The sequence below is a fragment of the Gobio gobio genome, assembly GCF_949357685.1.
Source record: "Gobio gobio genome assembly, chromosome: 16".
NCBI classification, from domain to species: Eukaryota; Metazoa; Chordata; class Actinopteri; order Cypriniformes; family Gobionidae; genus Gobio; species Gobio gobio.
In genome coordinates this window covers 49,799,061-49,812,541 of record NC_137109.1, presented here as the reverse complement: position 1 = coordinate 49,812,541, position 13,481 = coordinate 49,799,061, and the positions used below count along the sequence as shown (strand labels likewise).

At 40.6% G+C, this 13,481-nt stretch overlaps 1 protein-coding gene across 1 annotated transcript in view; it reads left to right on the top strand.

The window, feature by feature from the left end:
- The window catches only part of snx25 (sorting nexin 25), a gene marked incomplete at its 3' end in the record, with an annotated part of 106,206 nt that overhangs the window by 52,908 nt on the left and 39,817 nt on the right, over positions 1–13,481 (top strand). Inside the window, exons 7-8 of the mRNA XM_079839289.1 lie at positions 7,041–7,231; positions 9,854–9,985. Coding sequence (XP_079695415.1) covers positions 7,041–7,231; positions 9,854–9,985 — 323 coding nt within the window. The remainder of the gene's footprint in view (positions 1–7,040; positions 7,232–9,853; positions 9,986–13,481) is intronic.

Below are 13,481 nucleotides of genomic sequence, written 5' to 3'. Positions count from 1 at the left end.
TCCTTTGTGTTGGCTAAGCAAAATACTGTTACATTATATAATTTATGTATCCATCCATCCATCATCCATTCCTCCACCCATCCATTCCTCCACCCATCTATACCTCCACCCATCCATTCCTCCACCCATCTATACCTCCATCCACCCATCCATCCATCCATACCTCCATCCATTCCTCCATCCATCCATTCCTCCACCCATCCATACCTCCATCCATCATACATCCATCCATACATCCAAACATCCATCCATACATAATCCATCCATCCATCCATAAATCCAAACATCCATCCATCCAAACATTCATTCATCCATACATCCATCCATTTATCCATACATCCATACATCATACATCCAAACATCCGTCCATACATCATCTATCCAAACATTCATTCATACATCATCTATCCAAACATACATCCATCCATACCTCCATCCATTCCTCCATCCATCCATTCCTCCACCCATCCATCCATACCTCCATCCATCATACATACATCCATACATCCAAACATCCATCCATACATCCACACACCCATCCATCCATCCATCCATCCATCCATCCATCCATACACCCATCCATACACCCATCCATCCATCCATCCATACACCCATCCATCCATCCATCCATCCATCCATACACCCATCCATCCATCCAGCCATCCATACATCCATCCACACACCCATCCATCCATCCATACATCATACATACATCCATCCATACATCATACATACATACATCCATCCACACACCCATCCATCCATCCATACACCCACCCACCCATCCATACATACATCCATCCATCCATCCACACACCCATCCATCCATCCATCCACACATCCATACATACATCCATCCATCCATCCATCCATCCACACACCCATCCATCCATCCATCCACACATCCATACATACATCCATCCATCCAAACATCCATCCATACATAATCCATCCATCCATCCATAAATCCAAACATCCATCCATCCAAACATTCATCCATACATCCATCCATTTATCCATACATCCAAACATACATCCATACATCATACATCCATACATCATACATACATCCATACATCCAAACATCCATCCATACATCCACACACCCATCCATCCATCCATCCATCCATCCATCCATCCATACACCCATCCATACACCCATCCATCCATCCATCCATACACCCATCCATCCATCCATCCATCCATCCATACACCCATCCATCCATCCAGCCATCCATACATCCATCCACACACCCATCCATCCATCCATACATCATACATACATCCATCCATACATCATACCTCCATCCATCATACATACATCCATACATCCAAACATCCATCCATACATCCACACACCCATCCATCCATCCATCCATCCATCCATCCATCCATACACCCATCCATACACCCATCCATCCATCCATCCATACACCCATCCATCCATCCATCCATCCATCCATACACCCATCCATCCATCCAGCCATCCATACATCCATCCACACACCCATCCATCCATCCATACATCATACATACATCCATCCATACATCATACATACATACATCCATCCACACACCCATCCATCCATCCATACACCCACCCACCCATCCATACATACATCCATCCATCCATCCACACACCCATCCATCCATCCATCCACACACCCATCCATCCATCCATCCACACATCCATACATACATCCATCCATCCAAACATCCATCCATACATAATCCATCCATCCATCCATAAATCCAAACATCCATCCATCCAAACATTCATCCATACATCCATCCATTTATCCATACATCCAAACATACATCCATACATCATACATCCATACATCATACATCCATACATCATACATCCAAACATCCGTCCATACATCATCTATCCAAACATACATCCATCCATCCATCCATACCTCCATCCATTCCTCCATCCATCCATTCCTCCACCCATCCATCCATACCTCCATCCATCATACATACATCCATACATCCAAACATCCATCCATACATCCTAGGGCTGTCAAAATTGCTCAAAAATGACGTTCGAATATTCCCTCTAAATAAAGCACGAATATTCGAACTATTCGAACATCTGGTTGCGCATTTTATCAATGACGCGCATTACGTCAATAACAGGACAAATGAATACAAAAGACACATAACTACTTATATAGGTAGTCTATTTAAGTTTAAACATATTTGACAACGTATTACCTACACAAAAACAAGTAAATCACTAATGGCTAAAGACCGCAGACCTCGCTCTCTCTCGCCCTCACGCTCTCTGCGCATAACGGTTTAAATGAACACACACACATTTTGAGATTGATCAAGAGTTTTGTGCAAGCAATTTAAGGTCGCGACTCTTGTCCCAAATATAGCAGGCTTCATTCAGTGATTGAAACAAATATTAATATAAGTTTTACAGCATATTATTGAACGCTCCGAGCGAGCTGTGCTGTGGTAAACATGAAACGGTAAATAATCAAACCAGTGGAAGCAGTGCATTTATCCTTTATTCATGCAATATCTCTTCAGTCAGTACCTCGGCTCCATTGCTGGACAGAACTCCAGCCTCATCCACGACACTGATCGCTCTCATGTCCTTACAAATCAACAAAATTAATTTCTCCGTTATGGGCTCTTGTCGTGTTGCAGACGGAGAGCTTGTGGCGGGCGATGCAAAGTAAGGCTGGTCCAGTTTGCACATACAAATTAGTTGCTTATATTTACAAAACGAGCCTACAAAAGCATAAAAAAGCCTGTTTAATAAAGAAAAGTTCACGAAACTAAGTGAAAACTCACTAAAGTGTTTAGTGAAATTAGGAAACATTTAGATATTGAGTTGTATAAGTTAACGTTACATTTCTACATACATTTTGTTCTCATGTCACAAGTAATATCAAGGTTTATTTTGATCTGTTTTACATGATTCTTTTGTAGTGTGGTTTTCGGTGAAGTTTACTAAAATAAATATCGTCACCTGTGTACATTAGCCCACTTCTTCTCCACGCTTTTTCCTGATAGTTTATAGAACAATTACTCCGAGTCGCCATCTGTCGTTTCAAAGAAAAGCACAACGCCGAGCGCGTCAAATATAAACGCCTCGTCCGTTTGGGGAGGAGCGCGCGCAGTCAGCGTGGGCTCGCGCTCTGGAGACGGGCCAAAGTACACAAGGCTTCAGGCGCGCCCACTCGCAAAGCAGACAGCCACGCCTCTACTACCGCGGGCGTTTTTTTCCCCACATTTTTTTGTTTATTCGAATATTAATTTTCACCTTCGAAATTCGTTTTTTAAAAACTATTCGAATATATATTCGAATTTAGAATATTCGTTGACAGCCCTAATACATCCACACACCCATCCATCCATCCATACACCCATCCATCCATCCATCCATCGATACACCCATCCATCCATCCATACACCCATCCATCCATCCATCCATACACCCATCCATCCATCCATCCACACACCCATCCATCCATCCATCCACACACCCATCCATCCATCCATCCATCCATCCATCCATCCACACACCCATCCATCCATCCATACACCCATCCATCCATCCATCCATCGATACACCCATCCATCCATCCATCCACACACCCATCCATCCATCCATCCATCCATCCATCCATCCATCCATCCATCCATCGATACACCCATCCATCCATCCATCCATCCATCCACACACCCATCCATCCATCCATACACCCATCCATCCATCCATCCATCGATACACCCATCCATCCATCCATACACCCATCCATCCATCCATCCACACACCCATCCATCCATCCATCCATCCATCCATCCATCCATCCACACACCCATCCATCCATCCATACACCCACCCACCCACCCATCCATCCATACATCCATCCATCCACACACCCATCCATACATCCATCCATCCACACAACCATCCATACATACATTCATCCATACATACATCCATCCATACACCCATCATCCATACATACATCCATCCATCCATCCATCCACACACCCATCCATCCATCCATCCATCCACACACCCATCCATCCATCCACACATCCATCCATCCATCCATCCATCCATACACCCATCCATCCATCCACACACCCATCCATCCATCCACACATCCATCCATCCATCCACACATCCATCCATCCATCCATCCACACACCCATCCATCCATCCACACATCCATCCATCCATCCACACATCCATCCATCCATCCATCCACACACCCATCCATCCACACACCCATCCATCCATCCACACATCCATCCATCCATCCACACATCCATCCATCCATCCATCCACACACCCATCCATCCACACACCCATCCATCCATACATCAGCATAAATATGTCCCCAGCTTCAGATACATCATCTACAGCTAATAAACTCTATCTTTGAGGAAACGATCAAGCTTACGGCTATAATCTTCTAATGGAGATGAAGTTCATGAATCGTGCCTTTGTTTCAGTGCTGGATTAATTAAAGCTCATTGTATTCATGCGGTTTATGTTATTTTAGTGCTTGTGGAGAATTTGTCATCATGTTTTCCGTCTCCTGCTGCCCTGTAATGATGGAGAATCTATAAATCTTCCCGCTGGTGCGGCTCAATGGGGCTGAACACGCGTGTGTGTGTGTGTGTGTGTGTGTGTGTGTGTGTGTGTGTGTGTGTGTGTGTGTGTGTGTGTGTGTGAGAGCGTGCTGAGATGATTGCTCATATTCCCAGACTCATTCTGAATGCTTCATTCTCACGCCACAGAAGGCCAACACTGTAAAAACTCCACCAGCTGCATGTGTGTGTGCTGGGGAATTATTCTGAGGCGCACTAATGTAGTGTTTGACTCGAGGGCAGTGAAAGTGTGTCTCGTGTAATGAATGTGACGGATTTTATTTGATTGGCAATTGGATGAAGGAAAGCATTTGGCAAATTTCAACCCTATTTTCATAATTTGGGAAATGTCAGAATAGTTTGAAATACATTTTGTTATTTTCATAATTTTTTTTTTTTTTTTTTTTTTTTTTTTTTAGCAATAAACATTAAATTTATATTCAAATTTATTTCCGGCCATTAAAGTTAATTTATAGGCATTACATTTAAATTTTTCGTCATATTGGAATTTTATTTATTTATTTGTTTTTGTTTAATTTTTTTTGTTTTTGTTTTCTTTCATCTTCATTCTTCTAGTGTGAGCCTTATTTGCTTTACATCTATACACCATCCATACCTCCATCCATCCATCCATCCATGCATCCATCCATCCATCCATCCATACATCCATACCTCCATCCACCCACCCATACCTCCATCCACCCATCCATCCATCCATACATACATCCACCGACCCATCCATCCATCCATCAATCCATCCATCCATCCATCCATCCATCCATCCATCCATCCATCCATACCTCCATTCACCCACCCATCCATACATCAATCCATCCATCCATCCATCCATCCATCCATCCATCCATCCATCCATCCATACCTCCATTCACCCACCCATCCATACATACATACATCCATCCATACCTCCATCCATCCACCCATCCATCCATCCATCCATCCACCCATCCACCCATCCATCCATCCATCCATTCAAATTTCAACCCTATTTTTCACAATTTGGGAAATGTCAGAATAGTTTGAAATACATTTTGTGTAATTTTCATAATTTTTTTTTTTGGCAATTAACATTACATTTATATTTAAAAAAAATTTTTTTCGGCCATTAAAGTTAATTTATAGGCATAACATTTTAATTTTCCGTCAAATTGGAATTTTATTTATTTATTTGTTTTGTTTAATTTTTTTTTTTTTCCGTCTTCATTCTTCTAGTGTTAGCCTTATTTGCTCTACATCTATACACCATCCATACCTCCATCCATACATCCATCCATCCATCCACCCATCCATACATGCATACATACATACACCCATCCATCCATACCTCCATCCATACCTCCATCCATACCTCCATCCATCCATCCATCCATTCATACATACATCCAACCACCCACCCATCCACCCATCCATCCATCCATCCATCCATCCATCCATCCATCCATCCATCCATCCATCCATCCATCCATCCATCCATCCATCCATCCATCCATCCATCCATCCATCCATCCATCCATCCATCCATCCATCCATCCATCCATCCATACATACCTCCATCCACCCTTCCATCCATCCATACCTCCATCCATACCTCCATCCACCCATCCATACATCCATCCATACCTCCATCCACCCTTCCATCCATCCATACCTCCATCCACCCATCCATACATCCATCCATACCTCCATCCACCCTTCCATCCATCCATACCTCCATCCACCCATCCATACATCCATCCATACCTCCATCCACCCATCCATACATCCATACATCCAAATTTCAACCCTATTTTCACAATTTGAGAAATGTCAGAATAGTTTGAAATACATTTTGTGTAATTTTCATAATTTTTTCTTCTTCTTTTTTTAGCAATAAACATTAAATGTATATTCAAATTTATTTCCGGCCATTAAAGTTAATTTAAATTTTCCATCACATTGGAATTTTATTTATTTATGTGTTTTTGTTTACTTTTTTTTTTTTTTTTTCGTCTTCATTCTTCTTGTGTGAGCCTTATTTGCAGTTTTAGCCTTAAAATTCATCAAATTGGAGGTTGGTTTTGCCTAAATTTAGCGGGTTTTTTTCTTTCTTTTTTTCTGCAATTTTATAGATTGTTCCATTATGTTTACTAAAGAAACATTACCATAAAAAAACACACTTTGATATCTGTGTTGATCTCTGTGTGAAAGTGACTCTCTCTCTCTCTCTCTCTCTCTCTCTCTCTCTCTCTCTCTCTCTCTCTCTCTCTCTCTCTCTCTCTCTCTCTCTCTCTCTCTCTCTCTCTCTCTCTCTCTCTCTCTCTCTCTCTCTCTCTCTCTCTCTCTCTCCTCTCTCTCTCTCTCTCTCTCTCTCTCTCTCTCTCTCTCTCTCTCTCTCTCTCTCTCTCTCTCTGCAGACAGTAAAGGGAAAGAGGCCGCGGCGTTGAAGGCCGACCTGTTACGTGCCAGAAACATGAAGCGCTACATTAACCAGCTGACAGTGGCAAAGAAGCAGTGTGAGAAGCGGATCCGGCTCCTCGGGGGTCCAAACTATGAGCAGCAGGAGGACGGAGCCCCGGATGAAGTGGACGGTCCGCAGAGCCAGCGGGTACAGGACCAAAGCACAGTCCATATCACATCCTAATTCATTCCTTTACTTCATTTATTTCCTTCATGAGTACATTCGTGCAGCCACTGTAAATGTGAGTTTGTGTCAGGGCTTCTCCCCATTATATTATAAATATATACCCTTCAGAGTCCAGAACCGGTTCTTATCCTACGCCGGGGTTATTAGAGCTAACTGATACTAAAACATTAAAAGAAACATTTTCGAAACATCAACTGAAATTAATGAATTTAATCCTTTGGGGTCTGTAAGATTTTGTTGTTTTTTTGGTTAAAGAAATTAACACTTTTATTCATTGAGGACATTACATTGATAAAAAGTGACAGTAAAGACATTTATAATGTTACAAAAGGATATCACAGGATATAAATGACACTTTACTGTATATTCACATAGAGAACAGATGATCTACATTATCATGATATTTCAATGTTTTACTGTATTTTTGATCTAATAAATGCCGCCTTGCTGAGCAATCTTTAAACCTTTTTTTAGTACTTTTGGTTCTTATGGTAATGTGAGTTGTTTTATTTATTAGTCTTAATTTAGTATTTTTGTCTTTTATGCGCACTGTAAAAAAAGTTAAATGTTTAAGTGTAATCAACTTGGACGTTTAAATCATTTAAACTTAAATTACATTAAATTAAAAAAAATGAATTGAATCTTGTGTAACTTATAAAAAAAGTTGAAAATTGCTTAACTTATTTTGATAAACACATGTTGTCATAACTTATTGATCATTTTTTGGTTAGGACTGCTTCGACAAAAAGTACAGAAACAACAGCAGCCCCAGGCACGTGAACAAAAGCGGCGTTCTCATTGGTCGGCCAGTTTTTAAAGCGCCGCGTCAAAATAATTGAGGCGTTTTTTTTTTTAAATGACGCTTTTACGCCTGGCGTTTTGCACTTCGGTCTGCACACTCACATTGGCGCCCTTTGTTTAGCCACGAGGCGTTAAACGTTGCGATAAACGCGCGCGAAAATCATCCCGGTGTGAACAGGCCTTAAGAATGGCTGTTACTTTGGTGAATGACAGTGTGGCGTTAATGGATTAGTTCACTTCAAAATAATAATTTCCTGATCATTTACTCACCCCAATGCCATCCAAGATGTCCATGTCTTTCTTTCTTCTGTGGAAAAGAAATGACGTTTTTGGAGGAAAACATTCCAGGATTTTTCTCCATATAATGGACTTCAATGGCAACCAAAGGTTGAAGGTCCAAATCAAAGCGGTTTCAAAGCAGTTTCTTTATTCCTCGTCTGGCATCGTGTAGAGACTCTGAAGTCCTTCCTTTGACACCGCTTTGATTTGGACCTTCAACCTTTGGTTGCCATTAAAGTCCATTATATGGAGAAAAATCCTGGAATGTTTTCCTCCAAAAACGTCATTTCTTTTCCACAGAAGAAAGAAAGACATTGGCATTGGGGTGAGTAAATGATCAGGACATTTTTATTTTGAAGTGAACTAATCCATTAATGCTGCAGAAATCTTAAAGGTATAGTAGCCACCCATTCTTGTGTTCAGAGAGAAAGCAGGGAAGTGTAGAGACCCTTTTCTTTTTTTTATTGTTTTTTTATTTTAATTTAGGAGTGCAAAACTTACAACATAGGGTGAACACAGAACACAACAACAAAACACAAAAACAATACAGCAGTAATAATAACAGCAATGAAAAATAAGCAGAAATGACAGATAATAATAGTAATAGTGGAAGTATTTAAATAGAAATAGCATGATAATATTTTGTGATGGCGGCAACTGTAATATCAGTAATAATAATAACAGTAATAATACAATAATGATACTAAAGATGGTGATAAGGTGTGTTGACGCAATAGTAATATCAATAATAATAATAATAGATAATAATGATAATAACAACAGTAGTAGGCCAGTACTCATACAAAAATAATAAATTATATATACACACACATATATATTATACATAATAATAAATAAATAAAAAGATAATGTGTTGACAGAAAAAAATCAATAATAACATTTACTTCAATAATAATATCAACAGTAATAATAGTAATACTAAATATGGTGATGATAATATTCTGTATTGACAGTACAGTTGCAATACTAATATCAATAATAATATAATAACAATAACAACAATAGTAATAAAAGCAATAGCAATGCTAAAGATGGCGACGATAATACTTTGTGAGGACGGCGACAGTAATGTCATTAATAATTACAGTAGTAACAATAAAAATAATAATAACAACAATAACAATGACAAAATGACAATAGCAACAATAAAACAAAATGACACATACCTAACACATACCACACCTCTCCTAGTTTCTGTGCCAGTGTGCACATTATATATATATTTTTTTCTTCCTCCTCTCATTCACAGTACAGTTTCTATTTGTATGTATGCCTAAGCTGAGGTGGTGCATTAAAATCATGTGTGGTATATGTTAGGTGTTGATTTAATTTGGTTAAAATGTTTATATCGTGTAGAGACCCTTTTAAAAGCAGCTGAAGAAAGACGAGTGTAGCCTTGTAATGTGTAATGTTCTCTAGTGCGCTCAAGTGTTTTTAATAATGACACACCGCCTGCTTGGTTTGTTTCTCGTCCTCTCACAGATACTTCAGTTCGAGGAGATCATGTCTAACTCTGTGTACCGGGAGCATTTCCGGGTCTACATGGAGCGTGTGGATAAGAGGGCTCTGATTAGCTTTTGGGAGCTGGTGGAGATGCTGAAGAGCGCCAACAAGGTCAGACACACACCACCTCAAGAGCTCGAGCTGAAGATCTCACAGCACTGTCATTAGTCCTCTTCACACTGTAATCGTTTCTCATGGGGACGTCTGTCAATATACATCAGTGATGATACTCAGAGGATGATTTATTCACGGTAGAGCAGAACCTGGGAACGTGGTCAGTCTATTGTGCCGTATATCCGAGTTAAACGCTTCTCAAACAAGAACAAATGTAGGGCGGGGCTTGATTTTGTGTGTGGGAGTTGATTGGATGGTTGTGGTTTGCTATTGGCTGATCTCATGTGAGTGACAGGTGGCCCCGCCCTCGTCATCAGAGAAGAGAGGAAGAGAGAGGGGCATGAATTTAAAGCTGCAGTCCGTAACTTTTTTTTTGTGTTAAAAATGATCCAATCATTGTTCAAAACGATTGAACACATTCACAACGGTAAGCTTGTAATGTGTTATAATTTGAGCGCCATTCGTCTTTGCGTCGTCACGTCTGTATTAGTGATGCACCGATCATGAATTTACATGGCCGATTTCTTTTCAAGAAAACTGTCCGATTCCGATACAGATTTCCGATTAAAAAAAAAAAAAACATTACACAATAAAAGAATGAAAGTATGCATGAACAAGATGTTTATTTGGTATTTAACAGGATAAATTGGCTTTTGGTGAATGAAAACAAGTCCGCAATCTGAAATTAACGGGAAATTGAATTGGAAATTAAAAGGCTGAAAGGTGAATTTAAAGGCAACAACTGTTCATTCTGCAATCCAAACAAAGATGTTACTTAAATCAGCATTTGTTTTTAAACTCTGTGTAAAGAAAAAAAAGTCTTAACCAGTGAAATTCAATAAAACCAAAGTAGGGCTGTGCAATTAATCGAATTTCGATTTCGATTTCGATTTTGCCTCCCAACGATCACCAAAATAGTACAATCGAGAAAAAACGATTATTTTGCCTTGCGTTCTGAATGAAACGCGCACGCACACATCCGCCCCTCCCGAAGCCACAAATCTCTCTCAGGTCGCGAGTCTCGTGTGCATATCATCCGCTGGGATTTAAAAACTCGGCGCGAGTAAAGATGGCAGGAGGAGGGCAGTTACAGCAGCGTTTGGTGAGCAAAAAAGGCAAAACCAACTCCGTTGTCTGGGAACAGTTTGGCTTCGAGGAATCAGACGACGAGCAGAAACATGCTAAGATTTGCTACATGGTAGTGGCTGCAACGCAAGGGAACTCCACGAATTTGTTTAACCACTTGAAAATTAAACAGAGTGACCTATGACAATCTAATAAAGAAACAAAAACTGACGAGAGCAGGGGAGCCGTGTAAACGTCCTTTTTTTCCTTCATATTTTTCAAATAATTCTCTCTTTGTAAACTTTGTTCAATGCATGCGAGATTGCGAGTGCTGCCATATTTTCGAATATGACCAGTCGTTTTCACCGTCATCACCCGGGTTTAGTGCTTTAGGGTTTAGGTTTAGAATGAGAAGCCGCGCGCGCTGTGAGAAAATGTGTCTCTGTGTCATCCGAGAGCGCGCACACGTCTCTCAGCGCGCAAATATTGAGTTCTCTTTCAAGTCTTGCTCTTAAACGGACAAACTCACACAAAACGTATGTCAACATGTCCATCTTGATGAGTATCTTAGCAGACATAGTCTGTATATGCCTTAAGTGAACTTTATACAGTCGATAAAGAAGACGCGAGGTCTTAAAGGGGCAGTAGCCTTTACTGCTGTCTGTTTAATGTAAAACAACAAAAGACAAGGACATCACTCACCGCTCTTGATTGAATAGCTTTTGCAAGTTTAATAGGATTAATCTTTAATTTATGCACTCAAATATGCAATGTTATTTTACATTTGATACATTTCTGTACCTGAAAACTAATGTTAGACGTACATGAAAAGCATAGCCGAACCATATTGTTGATCTTATTTATTTGTGGTTATCATTTTTACGTGAATACTTTTATACTTTGATTTGAATATATGTTATATTATTTATTTTAATAGTTCAAAAAGTACAACAAATGTTACAATTTCAATTGAATTGTTGAAAGGTGTATTTTTAATAAATACAACACATTCCCAAAGTCATGTGAAATAATCGTGTTACATAATCATGATTTCAATATTGACCAAAATAATCGTGATTATGATTTTTTCCATAATCGAGCAGCCCTAAACCAAAGTATATAATTGTTCCAAAATGTTAAATCAAATAATGTTTAGTGCAACGAAAAAAGCGAACGTGCTTTTTAAATCAAATGAAGTCAATGTAATTTTAAGGTAAAATAAAAATGATCATCCTATAGGCTACAGAACTGATAGTATTTCATTTCTAAAGTGCATGCATGTTCTTCTTTAGGCTACAAAAAGAAGTATTTCGGCTTTGTTTCGTTCTCATCCGATCCAACACGTGAGAAGCTGAGCTGAACAAACGCTCACTATCTGCACTTGTGCAGGGCGGAGAGGTAAGCTCGCGCAACTTCAGCTCGCGCAGGAAAGCGGCTCTTCATTCCCTTCAGCGTATCTCGTCTCTTCCCTCAGTTGTCCAGTTTCCGTTTGTAACACACAAGTGACATGTTCACGAATGATTGCAATATAGGCGTATGTGCACGCGGGCGCACTTCCGGATAAATCGGCAGAAAAATACAAAGAAATCCGATTTTTGGCCGGTCAACCGGTGCATCCCTAGTCTGGATACATAAAGAAGGAGTCCGGCTAGTGTGAGGATGCTGCAGGTGGCGGAGCATTTAGAGCCTGTTCTCACAGCAGCTGGAATAATCATACATGAAAATCCCTCACCTTTCGGACAAATTCGCCGTTTTGAAACCAAAATAGGTGACCTACGTGAATTGTGTAGATTCGATGAGAAAACATTTTTTTGGGGGAGGGGGTTCATATTCAGTGAACTACGAACAGGTGCGCGTGCCAGAAGGGAGCGCGAGATTCAGTGAACTGCGATTCAGTGAACTGCGATTCAGTGAACTGCGATTCAGTGAACTGCGAACAGGTGCGCGTGCCAGAAGGGAGCGCGAGATTCAGTGAACTGCGATTCAGTGAACTGCGATTCAGTGAACTACGAACAGGTGCGCGTGCCAGAAGGGAGCGCGAGATTCAGTGAACTGCGATTCAGTGAACTGCGATTCAGTGAACTGCGATTCAGTGAACTGCGAACAGGTGCGCGTGCCAGAAGGGAGCACGAGATTCAGTGAACTGCGATTCAGTGAACTGCGATTCAGTGAACTGCGATTCAGTGAACTGTGATTCAGTGAACTGCGAACAGGTGCGCGTGCCAGAAGGGAGCGCGAGATTCAGTGAACTGCGATTCAGTGAACTGCGATTCAGTGAACTACGAACAGGTGCGCGTGCCAGAAGGGAGCGCGAGATTCAGTGAACTGCAATTTAGTGAACTGTGATTCAGTGAACTGCGAACAGGTGCGCGTGCCAGAAGGGAGCGCGAGATTCAGTGAACTGCCATTCAGTGAACTACGAACAGGT